At 34.2% G+C, this 17,058-nt stretch overlaps 2 protein-coding genes across 2 annotated transcripts; one reads left to right on the top strand and one right to left on the bottom strand.

Annotated features, from left to right (window-relative positions):
* Positions 1-1,576: 1,576 nt before the first annotated feature.
* LOC138335763 (M-phase inducer phosphatase-like) lies at positions 1,577-4,013 on the bottom strand. The gene is made up of 8 exons (XM_069284928.1): positions 3,999-4,013; positions 3,731-3,796; positions 3,323-3,469; positions 2,936-3,079; positions 2,646-2,744; positions 2,308-2,438; positions 1,979-2,096; positions 1,577-1,758 (listed from the first exon to the last, which is right to left on the bottom strand). The coding sequence occupies exons 1-8, from the start codon at positions 4,011-4,013 to the stop codon at positions 1,705-1,707; spliced, it is 774 nt and encodes a 257-aa protein (XP_069141029.1). The 3' UTR covers positions 1,577-1,704.
* Positions 4,014-7,516: 3,503 nt separating this feature from the next.
* On the top strand, positions 7,517-10,556 carry LOC138335762 (M-phase inducer phosphatase-like). Its single transcript, XM_069284927.1, has 8 exons — positions 7,517-7,660; positions 7,883-7,968; positions 8,306-8,426; positions 8,627-8,770; positions 9,023-9,121; positions 9,331-9,461; positions 9,806-9,923; positions 10,143-10,556. Exons 1-8 carry the CDS (start codon positions 7,517-7,519, stop codon positions 10,275-10,277), a joined length of 978 nt encoding a protein of 325 aa, XP_069141028.1. The 3' UTR covers positions 10,278-10,556.
* The last annotated feature ends 6,502 nt before the right edge of the window (positions 10,557-17,058 follow it).

Raw genomic sequence — 17,058 nt, 5'->3', positions numbered from 1 at the left:
GATCAACGTTGCTCGGCGAATCAACGTTGCTCGGCGAATAAATGACAACTTAGCTTGCAATAATTAAGGAGGTTTTAAGCTCTTGGAAGTTGCGATAGCATATGTTGCTATTCTGAAGAAAATAAGTTTCATTAAACATAGATGCAGTAGGATAAGGTCTGCGTAACCCTTTCTCTGTCACGCCATGGTAAGCTTTTCGCTAATTGCAGCATGTTTGTATTATTTACATTTTAAGATTTGTGGTTGTGCAGCGCCATAAAAACTGGGATATTTTCTGTTTTCTCTTGAATGTTGAATACAATCATGATGGTTGATCGACAGGATTTATCTCTCATTTCTTTATTTCGTTTGCCTACAATATAGTCTAATGTATCGTTCACATCTTCGTTTAATTTGTTGTCATGTTCTTTGATGGTAAATTCCCTAGTTTGTGTTCGAACATCAGAACTTTATTTCCCAGTGTGTTTAACCTAGATGCGTTGGAGATCTTCATCTTACCTAAGGATTCGTCAATTTTAGTGAGTGTTTGAAAGGTGGTAGAACAGCCGTTCAGGTCCACGACATTCCAGCTACGCATGTATTTCCTTCTTGCGATTCTTTCATGCTGTACGTATTCTTTAAGTTTAGAACACTTCCTACAAAAACCTACCTCACATCCATTGCAGAGGATAAACAACTGTAATCTATTGTTTATATTTGTCTGTGAAACCAAAAGTAATAAAAGAATTTGAAAATGAATATATGCCATCTTGATACTTGTTAGTGCCGCCAATGTAAGGCAATTGCAAGTGTGTAGGTATTATAGGTAATATATCATACAGATAAACATAGTCCATGCATGGCAGCATTGCTTACACTATACCGTACTTTATGTTCATTTCCATAACTGGTAAAAAAAATAAAAAAGAGTCTTATCTCAACCACAGATAACACTACTTGGTATAACCGTAATTTTGAAGATTGACTGCTCCTAGTTTTATTACACATATCAAACAACCCATTCGGAAAATATAACTTTGATGTATCCCGGGACAAAACGTCAAATTACCATAAAATCTAATCAGTTGTCAAATAAATGGAAATATCTCAACAACGAATATTCAACTGTATGCTTTTTCATTCATTTGTCTGGTATGTACTTCCATTTCCATCTATATGAGAGAAAAAAAGTTGAATATAGGAAATTAATGACTTCTTTGGAGTGTTTATCCTTAATGTCGAGCATGGATTCGACCAAAGAGAACAAACATTGTCAAACACATACTTGGTGAATAAGGAACATTTTTATACACGGCGATTTGCCTATTTGGTGGAAGGGTCATTTAAAACATTAACAAACACCATTTTATCTCGATGTATATTTATTTAACGTAAACAAACGAATAACCATGTATATATATAAAAAGGCACTTCCTTCCAATAGCACTTAAAATGAAAATTGCCCATATAGTTTATAATGACACTAAAAACCAATAATCACATCAATGACAAATAGCACTTTGAATGTGTTCAAGCACTTAGCACAAAATAACCGTCCAACTCGCTCGTCCAATAACCAGAACCTATGGTTGTTCTACGACAGTGTAGAATAGTAGAGTAAAACTTCCGAGATTGGTGAAGCTTTAAGCACGGCGTAGACTGGCAGTTCTCTTCTTGTCTCCAGCAGACCAGGACTTAGATTTCGACCGGAAGTGACGTAGATCTTTACCGTGACCAGGATGAAGCATGGGCTTGTACTCCATAGGATAAACAGAGGGTCTACAAAAATAAAAATAAAAATATTTTAATGTTTAGATTGACATTCATATATCGATTTGCATGTACAGGAACACTTTCCTTTTTTATGAAGAGGTTTCTTTAAGTATTCAGTTCAGGGTATATTTAATATCTCTTGTCCCAAAAAAATATCAATTCAGTTTTAAAATATCTCGATATATCCGTATTTATTATTACTGTTTATTCTACTGCATTGACTCACCTTGTCAGTCTGATAGAAAGCCTTAAATCCGCCATCAAGGAGGTACATCTCGGGGTAGGTCAAGGCCGGGTAGTTAGCCTCGTTCTGAGCACGGTCCTGGGTCCTCAAGAATCGCATCCTATGAAATACAAAAAAAAATCAATTAATGACAGAGTTAATACATGTATTTTGTAGTTTGTCATAAGTCGTCGGTAAGCTTGCCCATTTGCACATGTTCTAGATTATGATTCTGTTGGAAAGTTAATAGTTTACACTTTCATGATTTATTCCATTCAAAGTTCCTAATCTAGCTGCAATTAATCGAACTCATTACATATTTTAAGACTTACAGTTTAGGACCTCGTTCTGATGAAAACTCGCAATGGAAGATGAGGACAGTTCTCTTCCCGGTGACGTCAGAGCTCTGTCTGTCGTGGAGTAGCTGTTGAACCTGGTCACGTGTGTACATGTTTTCTGCACTCTGTGGAAAGAAAGACAATAGTTGTCTTAAAAACAGAAGTTAAGATTTCTTATTTGCAAATTTGAACAATATTAGTGATACATTTCTAGCTTTTATCGAACAGAACACCTGTTTTCATACTGGTGATTTGAACAATTATTTTGCAGAAAATATTTCAAAAATTACATTGTTCTTTGTTACTATGGTAACAGTTACAGAGCTACATACCTTGATATGACCTCCCTCGTACTCATATGGGTATCGACAATCGATGATTCTGTAATCATTGATGACGTCATCGTAACTTCCGATTAAGATATCTGACATCTATAAAATGAAAACATATGCCAATATAAAAAAGTTCATTCATTTTTGATATTCAAGTTGGTTCGGTTTACATGTATATATTGGTATATTTTATTCATTTAATAATAAAATAATTATATTGATGTATCCAGACTTCATGAGCTTTATCGTCTTGTTATTTCTAAAATATTTTATATATTTAAACCACTTACCGTATCAGCAGAAATAGATTTGAGGTCCTGGTGTTTGCCCCTGATGGTCGGCAGACAAAACTTGTCTGTCCCGTCCCCAATCAAATCCTCCTCCTCCGCCAAACGGTTCACAACATCCTTCACGTCACGTGACACAATTTTCTCCTGTAATATATAAATACAAATGAAAATCCACGTCGCCTTTCATTGACGTTAATCGTTATTTACATTTACCATGATAATTTATAGTACATGTATATCACAGTGCTACATTTCATTTGAGTCGTTATCTTTTTCCTATTTTGATGAGAGAGGATAGCGTTAAATCTTATGAACAGTTGAGGTTTATAAAATAAATGGTTATAATATAATTGCTTTATAAGATGGAGGATTTGACCTTGTACCTACCCCAAACGACGATGATCCCCGGGACACGGGCTCGTTTCTCCTCTGTAACTTGGACGGAGTCGACAAACAATCCTCGTCGTCATCACGTCGCCGTTTTCCTGAGAAGAGAGATCGTCTGAAGCAGCTTCTGTCGTTTTCATCAGCTGTCTGGAAGTCATAAACACATTTATGATATTCAAAATATTCATTTAAATGCCAATTGACGAACCAAAATACGAATAGGGATATTGTAAAACTGCATGTATATTTATTGTTGATGTTATTATAATTTAAAATACTGCTCATGCTGTGATCATATCATCAGCAATGTCGTCATCATCATCGTCATCACCATATATACATGTATATTCTTCTATCTGTTACGTGTATGGATATATGAGGTGTATTACGTATATTCCGGTTACCTACCTGTGACGGTGTCGCAAACACGTTACTGAAATCCAGTCTTGTAGAAACTTTGTAGTGCACTGGACTCTCACACTGAAACATAAACAGACTAATTAGATACAGGGACAATTTAACGATAACATAAACAATCGATAATGAGGGATTATTTCATACTTTCAGAAGAAATTAAAAAAATCATCGTATACGTAATTTATTGTTCAAGTAAAAATATGTTGTTTTTCTTTTTGGGTTTTCATTTTTCCCTTCCTCCTACACATTAATCACTCACCTCATCATTATCCATCCCTAGACCAGAATCCTCATCACCAAACAGTTGACTGATGTTCTTCACTTCCGGGTCATCAGAGATTTGACCTCATCAAAGTCAAGGCTGCGGCGTGGGGTGAAGGTCAAAGGTGATTCCATGATCTGAAAGTAATTAATAAAATGATGAACTGATAATGAATATATTTGAATCAAAATAATGTCTGATCTATTATTAGGAGTGAGCAACAGTTACAAAAGACTTCGATGAAATGAAAATTTCAATTCACGTTAATTAGATACATTTACATATGTACACTGTTACATGTTAAATTCATGTAGATATATGCAATGTATGTATGTTGTGTTGGCTTCAAAACTAGCAGTGTTTGATTTAACTGGAAATCAAATATAACATTGGATATATACTAGTGCATACATGTACTTACGTTAATAAACAGGTCACGTGATTTAAAATGAAGTGTAGATTTGCGGTTACTGTGGATTACTCTTTAAGACTTGTGGATGCTATGGAAGACAAAGTTGATTTTGGACTACAGAGACAAGTCGTATATTTATAAGGTAAGGAGAAATCGACATCTACTTCCGTTAATATCCTCAATCTGTCTGTGCTCATCTCACACCCAAGCTGTCCCGGGGCCCGGGGAGAGGTACTCGATCACCCGAGGTTTTATGTACACACTGATTGGTGTTTTTACTAAAATCGTCTGGACGTACATGTAATTGTAAACTAGTATTCAAACAGGAGGATGTAACTAACTGGTATAGACAAATGTGGAACGACTCCGGTCAAGACAACAGAAATAAGCTTAGGACCTACCGAACGTATAAAAATAATCTTGCTCCGGAACCATATGTGACGTTAATAATGAACTATAAACATCGACAAACCTTAGCCAAATTTCGCTGTGGGAGCTTGAAACTTAAAGTAGAGACGGGACGGTATTCTCATCCTGTTATACCTTTACAGGAGAGAAAATGTACTTTGTGCAATTCAGGCTCTATAGAAGATGAGACTCATTTTCTGATAGATTGTGACTTTTACTCAGATTTGAAACTTTCTCTATACAACAAAGCATCTTTTTATCTACCAAACTTCACAAACCTTGATTCTTCTCTTAAATTACAATTTCTTATGCAGAATACGAACCTTCAATCCACGTTAGCGGCCACATTATATAACATGTACAGACGAAGATTATGTTTTGATTTTGTTTAATAATAATATGTACTAGTACATGCTTTTAAGAATCCCAACCTATATAATGATACTGATCAGGTATCTCCTTACCGATATACGATAGAACAGGCACCATTTTACGATCGTGACGAATTTTTTAACTGGATAATTTGATACTTTTTAAATATATATATATTCTTTTAAGTGTCTCGTAAGTCAGATCTGGCTGGGCATTTTTATTCTAATTGGTAAATTATTTATCATGGCTGCTTTTTTTACCCTGTTGTAAAAATGTGTGACACTCTAATAAATAAAAATTGTATTGTATTGTATTGTATTGTATTGTATTGTTTTAATAATAATTTTGATGAAGTTGGATGTCCGGTGCAATTAAAACCATTATATCGGTACTTAGTCGACAAAATACCATTAATTAATTAATTAATTAATTAATTGATAATTAGTAGATACTATAGGGGAATAAGAGGGTGGTGACGGACACTGTTCTCGATTATCATGTCCTGTGTTTTAATTACATTGATAAATAATATATTTAATTTTAAATTGTTGGTGGCATATCCTTTTATTTTTGTTATTAACCGAATGTTTAATACAATGTAAATAATTATAGTAACCAGTAGCACGTGTTAAGTGTCTAGATATACATGTAGTTCAAGTTCAAATATTCAATTAGGTTTCATCTTCAATTAAAAACACGACATAATAAATACAACAACGTTTCTTTAAAATGAAGATACCATTCTACAGTATAAACAATAAAAGGTTAATTAATTGATAATTAGTAGATACTATAGGGGAATAAGAGGGTGGTGACGGCAACGACAATAGCATTAATAATTGATTTGTGAATTATTTCTTTTAACTTTCAACTACATTATAATTTTCATTTACGATGTACATTATATAGAGAAACAGATGCAAGTACATGTATATACAGTGTACATTAATTAAAATAAAACTATTTAGTAAATGACTACATACTATTTGTATTCTCCCTCACTTCATTGTGTATTTGCCCGAAGTGTGTAGGGTACCACCACAGAAACCAACTCTTCCAAAGACTAAAAACTAAATTCATACACAATTGGAGACAAGAGGTATTTGATTCACCGAAAGGAACAAATTATAGAATATATAAACAATATCTTATTCTAGAAAGATATCTTATTGAACTCCCTACTAAACTGGCTGTAGGTTATTGTAAGTTAGAACATGTAATGTTAAGCTTCCTGTTGAATACGGTAGATGGCAAAATATTCCAAGAATGGAAAGAATATGTAATTTATGTACCAAAAATGAGTTAGGCGACGAATTCCATTATATGTTTCAATGTGAAATTGAAGTTATTCGTACAAGTAGAAAAAAACTACTGTCCAGATATTACTTCGAGAGACTAAACACTTTTAAATTTCAAACGCAATTCAATGTAATAGAAAACGAGCTCATTTCACTGATTACATTTATTATTATAATTACACAGACTATTGGTAACAATATTTGATGTCCATCTTGTCTACTATTTTGTATCTTATCTGTAAACATACATATATATACTGTTACTGTATTTAGAGATGCATGCGCAAAAGAGATTACTACTCATTGACTTAATTGTAAAATTGATATGTATAATTCTATGCACTGTAAACTTCAGTTTATGAGAATAAAAAATGTCATTGTCAACTCTAACTATACAAAAAAACGTATAATTACTGTGATTGATTGTTTTCGGAATTAATCAATTAACTATGAAACGAGGTGTTGTAAAAACACCGCCAAGTGTTTACATAAAAACTCCAAGTGATCGTGTACCTCTCAACGGGCCCCCGGGACAGCTTGCAATTTGGGTGTGAGTGAGATGAGCACAGACACATTGAGGATATTAAGGGAAGTAGATGTCGATTTCTCCTTACCTTATAAATATACGACTTGTCTCTGTAGTCCATATCAACTTTGTCTTCTATAGCATCCACAAGTCTTAAAGAGTAATCCACAGTTACCACAAGTTTACATTTCATTACGAATCACGTTACCTGTTTCATATTGTAAGTATATATTCAATATCCGTATAAGGGCATACATTAATGCAAAATTGCACTTTGCACTATGTATGTACTTAATTTCAAATTAAGTGTTTGAATTGCTACCGAAAGGTTTTTTTCTCATTTATGCATATTGTCGTAAATTTAGTGCATTATATACAATGTAATTAGGCCATGATCAAGTAAATTGAATTTTTTTAGACGCTGATAGACTAAACAATGTTTTGATGTAACATGTTTATGTACATATTCAGTTTACCGTTTTATTATAACTTTCAGGTCATGGAATCACCTTTGACCTTCACCCCACGCCGCAGCCTTGACTTTGATGAGGATGAGGTCAAATCTCTGATGACCCCGGAAGTGAAGAAGAACATCTGTCAACTGTTTGATGATGAGGATTCTGGACTAGGGATGGATGACGGGGTGAGTATTTAACGTAAACCATAGTTATAAGATATTAAAGTCTTATTTTCTCAATAACATATATACAAGCTACATGCATTATTCCAAAACATATCTTTATCGGATATAACTACAGAATGTATATAAATTGGTTTTATGAACTTATTATACATTTATAGATATTATCTCCCTTGGCCATGATATTGTTTATCTAATCAGTTTGTGTTTTTGTTTCAGTTTGAGAGTCCAGTCCACTACAAAATTTCTACAAGACTTGATTTCAGTAACGTGTTTGCTTCCCCGTCGACATCACAGGTAATTATATTTAAGTACACACTAAAACGTAACATTTTGTACATGTATAAGTATCATCGTGTAGATCCAGAAATAAGTGGTAAACAGTATCTATAATAAATCATACCATAGGTAATACATTTATATATCTTATACTTTATACATGTTGATAGAATCAGTGGATCATAGACAGAATACCAAAAAACAAGGGTTAAATTTGATTGGATTTGAACAACTAAGTTCTTATACAATAAAAGTGTATAAGACTTTATTAGGGATTAGCTATTAAATGTATTTGAATCTTTTAGATAAATGTTATACATAACTCAATTGTGTTTATGACTTTCAGACAGCTGATGAAAACGACAGAAGCTGCTTCAGACGATCTCTCTTCTCAGGAAAACGCCGACGTGATGACGACAAGGATTGTTTGTCGACTCCATCCAAGTTACAGAGGAGAGACGAGCCCGTGTCCCGGGGATCATCGTCGTTTGTGGTAGGTACAAAGTCAAATGCTTCTTTTATCAATTCTACAAATAAAAGGTTTTGATCTTTTTTACCACTAGATCTTTTTCGTCAAAAAAGTTAATGATTCAAATAATCTGCAGCACTAAGATTTCTTCATGCAAAAGCAAGTGTATTATGTATCGTAAAATAATAATAATGTTTATTTTATCTATTTACATTTTACAGGAAAGTCCAGTATCACGTGACGTGAAGGATGCTGTAAACCGTTTGGTAGAGGAGGAGGATTTGATTGGGGACGGGAAAGACACGTTTTGTCTGCCGACCATCAGGGGCAAACACCAGGACCTCAAATCTATTTCTGCTGATACGGTAAGCGGTTTAAACTCAGTTTTTACAATTTTGTATTTGAAGACATTAAATGATTAAAACCTACTAAATTCACAATGTAAATGAGAACATTGTACACTGCAAATCTACTTTACAACTATAGAAATTAATCAAACTGTTTATTTCACTGTATAGATTTGTATCATTATAAGTTTATTTTTCTGTTTTAAATGTTTTTAACAAAACGATTCGTTTGATTCATTCGTTTACATGTAGATTTTTTTATTTTCACAGATGGCAGATATCTTGACCGGAAGTTACGATGACGTCATCAATGATTACAGAATCATCGATTGTCGATACCCGTATGAGTACGAAGGAGGTCATATCCAGGTATGTAGATCTGTATTGGTTACCATATAGTAACATAAAAGTTTCCAAATTGATGCAATATTGTTAATTAGATAACACGTAAAATCAAATAAAGTAAAACGACCAAGATTAAATATTGCGACCAAGAGTGTTATACGAGTTCAAAAACATTTTTTATCGGGCGATCCTTTTTAGCTTCCCCTATAAAATATCTTTTTTTTTCTTCACAGAATGCGGAGAACATGTACACACGTGACCAGGTTCAGCAGCTACTCCACAACAGAAAGAGTTGTGACGTCACCGGAAAAAGAACTGTTCTCATCTTCCACTGTGAATTTTCATCAGAACGAGGTCCTAAAATGTAAGTTGTCAAACACAAGAATTTCGACTGATTATATCAAGATAAAAACATCGAATTAAATTAAGTAAATTTTATAAGTGAAAACAAGTAGCTTTCTTACATTAACGTGATATTTACGTGTAAATATAATTTTAGTATTGTCGTTTCGCTATTTTCCCTCATTCTGAAATTTTGCTTCCAAAGATTGTTGTACTTCCGCCATGTTTTGCGGCGCCTCGTTTTCAATTTTTTGAACAGCCGTGCTAAAATGGAAAACTTGAACAGATGGATAAGCCTATGAACGCAATATATCAAGCTATATATATCATCTATCATTAACTGAATTTATTCTATATTTTTCACAGGATGCGATTCTTGAGGACCCAGGACCGTGCTCAGAACGAGGCTAACTACCCGTCCTTGACCTACCCCGAGATGTACCTCCTTGATGGCGGATTTAAGGCTTTCTATCAGACTGACAAGGTGAGTGTAAACAGTAAAACAAAACAGTAAATAATCGTGGAAATTATATGATGTATTGAAAATATGATATTTGAAATGAACGGATACGAAATAGCAAAATAAAGATTGTCTATAACTGAATAAATTGAAGAAACAATTCATTACAATAAGGTTAACTATTCCTGTGTAAGACAATCAATTTACTTTTGTCTATAAACATCACTATATTTATCTTTGTAGACCCTCTGTTATCCTATGGAATACAAGCCCATGCTTCATCCTGGTCACGGTAAAGATCTACGTCACTTCCGGTCGAAATCCAAGTCTTGGTCTGCTGGAGACAAGAAGAAAACCAACTGTCGGCGCCATGTTTGAAGTTTCAACAATCAGAAAAGTCTTACTTTAATCCAACTTCTGTGATATAAATCAACTTTAGGCTCTTCATAGTTATTAGCTGAAAGAGGTGTATTCGGGATAAGAAAGCTCGTAAAATAAGGATCAGCGATTATTTGTGCTGAAGAGATGCTAGAAACGCATAAAAAGTGCTAAATGACATTGATAGCATGAATTATTTTTACAACTCATCGCAGACCTATTGTATTTAGGATTTAGGATCCAGAAAAATATGTGCTTTATTATCCAATGAAATTAATATATCTATTATGGATTGACGTATGTTTTATGGACAAGTTTTAGTTTATTTACATTAAGTGCTATTTACAATGGAAGTGCTTTTATCTTTGACACGTACATGAATACTAATGCAATTCAGTTATTTATAAGAAATAATAATAAAACATTCTTACAAAAACCCTTTTTTGTGTGTATTTTTGTGTTTTGAATTAACTAATTGGTGGTACTCAAATGGTATCTGTTCGTTAGACATGGTTACAGTACATGCACCCTCGATACTCAAGGGGTTACTATCACATCGATATACATGTATCCACCTCTGGAATGTGTCATAGCAAAACTGAAAGCAGACCAGAAGAAAAAACCTGACCAATCACAAGTCTGCTGAGACATTGACACCCTACGTCAATACCACACAGTCAACCACAGTATAAAGTTATTCAATTCTTGTGATGCAAATCAAATGATAAAGGTACGAATCTCATCTGGTGTCGCATCGAGGATGTCATACATGATAAAATAAATAAAAACAGAATTTGTCAGACTAAATAAGTGGGTTTTTTCTGACTTATGTCTGAAAAGCTTGATTTTAGCAATCGTTATTTGTTAATTATTCGTGTAATACAAGGACGGCTATGAAAGTATAAATAAATAGTTCTGTAGATACCTTTGTTTCCTGGCCTCCTGATACAATCATACAATATCAAAAATAACAGTCCCTTTTGTCAACGATTTTTGAAATATTTTTATAATAAAATTTGTGTGTAACAAATGATCTTATATAGTCTGATATTAAAGTCGGTCGATAAGTCCGAGTTCACCGTATCTGGCATTCTGATCTATAAGAGTTGCTTCCCTTCGTTTCTAAGGTAAGTACTGCTGTGTCTTTTGTAACTTTTTAAATATAACTCACTCGTCTGGAATAAATTCCTTATCCAACAACTGCTCGTTGTGTAACCTCTATATATCGATCGCAAATCAATTAAATCTGCTTTGACTAATTCTACAATTTTGTCTATATAATCACTAACAGTAACCGCAAATATTAGAAACTGAAAACCTTTTTAATAATCTGTCGCTTTGCTATTTCTGGAACTCATGCAGTTTTACCCCTGTGACAGCGATATGAAGATGTGCCAGAATCGATTTCCAAAATCCGATTGAAAACATTTGTTGAAACTGGTGTGTTGTCGTCTTAGTGACGACATTTTTTGTAGAATAACTTGAATGGAAAATTATCGATATTTCTAACAGTAATAACTGTGAAGATCTGCTAGAAATATGACTTTTAGCAGGTAAACTAGGTAGGGGTAGATTGCTCGTCTCGTCGGGCTTTCCATCCTTCTTGTATCATACGCCATTTAAAACACAGTACCGATTTTTGATCTAGACTCCTAAAACAACTAAACATGGTAGTTCTGTTTACACATTACCGAGTTATCTGCCATTGCAGATAGGTATTGATTGTGACGTCGTGCGTTATCGAGCGTAACGTCATTCTTTTCCATTTGGCAAATCTGGGTCGATTCCGGTACCCAACTGCTGAATGAGTGAGAGATACCTACCCACAAGGAAAATAAATGTCATATGCCAAGACCGAATATGGACAATTCATCTAAAAATTCTGAGATCCGTGTGGACATCCAGGATTTTAAAGTAGTACATTTATGTACGTCAGTCGATGAACAAAATCATATTTGATAACTCAGTATGTGCGTCAGTACATCCCATAAGGGGTCATCATCGGATGACCTTCATACCACATGTACATTACATCAAGTGAAAACGTCATTTCGTCCAATTTTACATATACATTTAGCTTTGGTGTGTTATTTGGGCCAGATGACTACATACACGAAAATTATTCTGCCAGCTTTTTCAAACTATTTCGTCCCCTGAAATTCACATTCAAGATTCTGATGGTAGCGACTGGCCATTTCCAAAAGCCACCTGGACATGACCTCTAATGGGATGTTGTCAGATCCTCTTATCAAACGAAGTGATAATAAGGATATGGGTTTTAATCAAATTGAATTCACACTACCTCATTGTCTAAAGCCTGTCTTTACAATCGACATCACGGTCATATTAACACTGGAGTTAAAGGGACTATATATCGGAAACAAATCATCTCTTATGGAAATTAGACTAGTTGGTTTTATAAAGTTATATGCCAGAAAATCCCACTGTAGTGAAAGGTATGTCAAACTCGCTTGCTGTCCGCCATTACATAATATGGTCGGACGTCTTTTATGCCGAACCCCAGCTGACCCTTGCCAGTGTGGTAAAGATTTTGTTTTTGCCTAGAACTATTCAAATCGCTCTTGCAGTAGTGTGTTTACGTTATTACAATAGGTGCATGTATTGTCAAAATATAACTTCACCAACTCCTCAGTGGTTATGTATTGCATTTGATTAACGTACGTAACTTTGGATCGGGTACGGGTACAACACACATGTTGTATACCTGCTTTATCGTTGATCAACGATTTTGAATTTCAACGGTATCGATCAAAATACTTTATAATGTCGTGGAATTTGTCAATATTTCTTATTATATGTTTCATAAAGAATATAGAACAATACATTTGTGTCGTGTTTTGCTTCGTGGTTATGTAACAGAATTAGCCTCCTTGAATTTTCCCTTTAACAAATTATTTTATAAGGTTGACAAGAATACAGTAACGACGACAAATAATCAGCAAAAATAACATTGAAATTGACAGGCTAAGAGAGAAAACCATTAATTTTGTGTAAGGATAAGTAAGGTTAAGGAGAGTGAGAAAGGTCGAAGTACATATGGAAAAACCGCCGACCTACTATTAGTAGGTTGCAACTGTCTGACACGGATGTTGGACTGGCAACCCAGAAGTTAATACTGTAATGGATTTTTACAAAACAAAATAGCAAGTTTTTGATGTCATTTTTGGTTTATTCTCACAAAGATAAAATAATTGGCACAAACTTCACAAAACACGATTTCTCAATTGCAGTGTTTGGTGAACTCAGTACTAATGTCATTTCACTTCTTAGTACATTGTAAATAAAGCACATTCTGACATTCCATTTCCATTAGCACTACAGTCGAAGTTAATTAGCATGTTAATTAAATACCAGACTTGTCAATTAGCACTGTATCAATAAGTCTCACCAACTCAACAGATACTGACGTCACGATATACTTAAATGTGAAATGTTCTCCAATATTTCCATATTTTAAGTGCTGATGTATATTACAGGGGATGCACACTTTGTTGTAGATTCAGTCAGTCTTTCTTCAACACAGTCGATACCCTTTTCTTCGAAAAAGTCACACTCCGAGTAAGGTGCGATGTTAACGTTGAAAATGATCGGGTTCTCTTTGTAGTTTTGTTGATTCTCATCGGACTCACACCAAGATTCCGAGGGGACACGAGTTCGACAAATCTGGCACTTTCTGGAATCAAACATGCTTTCTGAATGGTTCTAACGTTTTCGTTGTCCTCAATATTGCTTCCAATTTGGTGATTTCTAGTATCGTCAATTCCGGTTTCTTTGTTTGACACGACACATGTGTTAGAAGATTCATTCTCATATACCACGACGTCAGTTATTCGATCATCATGCTCTACGCTTCTTGTTTCATGTTGTAACAAAAATGTCATATTATTTATCGAAGAAGCGTTGCAAGTGCTCGGAGAACAGCTATCGAGAACATGTTTCGGTTGTACACATTCTCCACTTCCGGTAGACCCGATTTCCTGGCACACATGGTTGTCAGGGGAACATTCTGCCATTACCTTGTTACCGTTCCGTACTGTTCCTAGACGCGCCCGGATCTCCCTATCCCTCTGTCGGAGAGTTTCCGCCCTTCTTCTGATGACAGGCAGCTTCCGTTCCGACATTTTCCCGGTGACATTAAGACTGTTGTAGTTCTGTTCAGTGTCAAAAATGGTCACAGTTGTCATCTTTACATCTGACGATACTTTTGGTTCACTGAGAAATTTCCTAAATTTGATTCCAGTTTTTAACTTTATATCCCTGTTATCCTGAGAATTGTGCACGACGTGTTTCAGCATATTGATAAGGTTTTGTTTTATCCACTAAAAGTCACAGAAACGCTCAAAACTTCTATATTACCCTAGAGTTCACAGGCTGTTCACAACGTCTTATAATGATAGTTTTAAATGTTAATCCAATGAATGATGTTTCAATGTGAAGACTGTCGTTCTTATATACGGTACGGAAACGGACATTGACATGGGGCTGAGTCCAGCCTTGGGCAGTCAGTGGTCAGCGCGCGCGAGTCGAGTAGGCAGCAGGTGACATTGGCACGACTGATTTGCATACCGTCCGTGTAATTAATTAGCGATAAATTACGGGATTGTGTGTACGGCTCTGTTTTTACAGGAAACCTACAGGGGTACTTAATGTGAGAGCTTGAGTCGTTAGCTGACAGGAACACTGTAAATGTAAGTAGAGAAAGATAAGAAAATTAATATTGTAACAATAATTGAACATGTCACCAAATTGGCTCTGTTAGAGTGAATTAGTTTCTTCTCAAGGAAATTGACATCCGATTTTTTTATTCAAATTATTACTTATACAAGTGTACTATGATACAATAACGAGATGTAGTGTGACCAGAAAATTATAGGAAAATGATTAGTTTAGAAGCGCTCATATAAATTAGCCTGTACCTACTGAGGTGGCTTGGTATTCCGCGTAATGAGAGAAATTGTAGTTTTATGTTATCAGATATTGGCACACATTGTATACTCCCATCACTTTTTGAAATGTGAAAATGAATCAGCGATATTTCTAAGAAATAAATTTATTTCAAACTACTGGTTTATTTTTTCTGTTCAAGAAAATTGGAAATATATTTCAAGTTGAAACCTATATAGATAGTTCTTAAAAAAATATGTTGATTAATTGATTTCAAATTAATCTTTGTATCAATCCATGCTTCATCTAATTAAGTCTTTTTTATTTCCAGGTTTTACATATTTATTGACAAACAACATAAAACTTAAAAAGTTTGGCCTAAATTGTTGCTTAGCACATAATAATTTACAATTGAAAAAGTTAAAGTGTTGTCTGTTGATATTACAAAATACTGGTAGATAGTCGATTCCAAAATGTATATAATATATGGCCCAATTCAACTAAGGAAATTCATTTAATTGAAATTATCCACGGGAAGCATTTCAGAAGTTAAGACACAAATCCTAGTAAGTTAATTAGGAACTACATGTATGTGTCGTAATTTTCCTACTCACGAATCAAGAAGACTTTTAAAGATGCTCTAACGCTGACAGAGCATGAACGATACCCATCATTTGAACAATAAATTATGTATAATTGTGTTTTACGTGTATTATTAACACAAATATGCATATAAAAAAATCATTTTGCTTTTGATACTTACACAATCAGTACATGTACTTTATTCCATATAGGATATAGTGCCATAGTATTTCGATCTAGAATATAGATAAGAAGCTCAAAGTGTTCAATGGTGGTATTGGTGTAAAGTCAGCAACTTTTGTATCTGAAGAAAATTTTAATTCGTCTGCTCCTGTTTTTGATACAGAAAAGTACTATTCGTGGGCGGTTGATTATCTTTAAAATATTATTCACCATGAAAAATACCAACATTTTGAATATTACAATACTTACAATGCATACATTTTAATTTCACAAAGTCAAAGAAAAGTTAAAAAAAAACTCATCATAATTAAGTTTACAGCAAGTAGAATGAGTACACAAGTTCAAACAAAGAAGTCAAATATTCATTTCACATTTTCACAGTGATATTAGTACCAATAGTAGTTTTTATTGCAGTCCGTTAAACATGCATGAATTATTACGCCTTTTTTAAATTATTTTTCCTACTATATAGTCAGCTCGCGGTACCTCTTATAAACGTGAAATCGTAGAACAGATTTGGCCTACGCTACGTCAGCGACATATTTCTAATATATCGTCCATATGCAATGCCGGGAAAACGTACACATACCTAATCATTGGAAAAATCGTGTTTTTTCAAAAGTTTTGGTAGGACATGGAGGATGGACCTGACCATACTAATTTAAAAAAGGAACAATAAACCATGGCACATATAGTAACAATGTACATTGTAATTTTTTAAAAATATTTTCTACAAAATAATTGTTCAAATCACCAGTACAAAAATAAGTGTTCTGTTCGACAAAAAAAAATAGAAAACTTGCATTTTAACTTCTGTTTTTAAGAAAACTATTGTCTTCATTTCCACAGAATGCAGAACATATACATACGTGACTAGGTTAAGCAGCTACTCCACGACAGACAGAGTTGTGAAGTCACCGGAAAGAGAACTGTCCTCATTTTTTTCATTGCGAATTTTCATCAGAACTAGGTCCTTAAATGTAAGTCTTAAAACACGTAATGAGATTGATTGATTGTAGCTAGATTAGGAACTTTGAATGGAATAAATCATAAAAGTATAAACTATTATCTTCCCAACAAAATCATACTCCAGAAAACAAAATCACTTGTG

This window comes from Argopecten irradians, chromosome 11 (genome assembly GCF_041381155.1).
Source record: "Argopecten irradians isolate NY chromosome 11, Ai_NY, whole genome shotgun sequence".
Taxonomy (NCBI): Eukaryota; Metazoa; Mollusca; class Bivalvia; order Pectinida; family Pectinidae; genus Argopecten; species Argopecten irradians.
This window is presented reverse-complemented; position numbering and strand designations above follow the sequence as displayed.

Excerpts from the sequence above, each read along its gene's own strand:
- LOC138335763 (XM_069284928.1), bottom strand. Across the intron at positions 3,080-3,322 it reads GGGGATCATCGTCGTTTGGG|GAGAAAATTGTGTCACGTGA; the intron begins GTAGGTACAAGG and ends TATATATTACAG. Across the intron at positions 2,097-2,307 it reads TCAGAACGAGGTCCTAAACT|GATGCGATTCTTGAGGACCC; the intron begins GTAAGTCTTAAA and ends TGTATTTCATAG.
- LOC138335762 (XM_069284927.1), top strand. The coding sequence starts at position 7,517 with ATGGAATCACCTTTGACCTTCACCCCACGCCGCAGCCTTGACTTTGAT. Across the intron at positions 7,661-7,882 it reads GACTAGGGATGGATGACGGG|AGTCCAGTCCACTACAAAAT; the intron begins GTGAGTATTTAA and ends TTTCAGTTTGAG. Across the intron at positions 7,969-8,305 it reads TCACAGGTAATTATATTTAA|CTGCTTCAGACGATCTCTCT; the intron begins GTACACACTAAA and ends AAACGACAGAAG.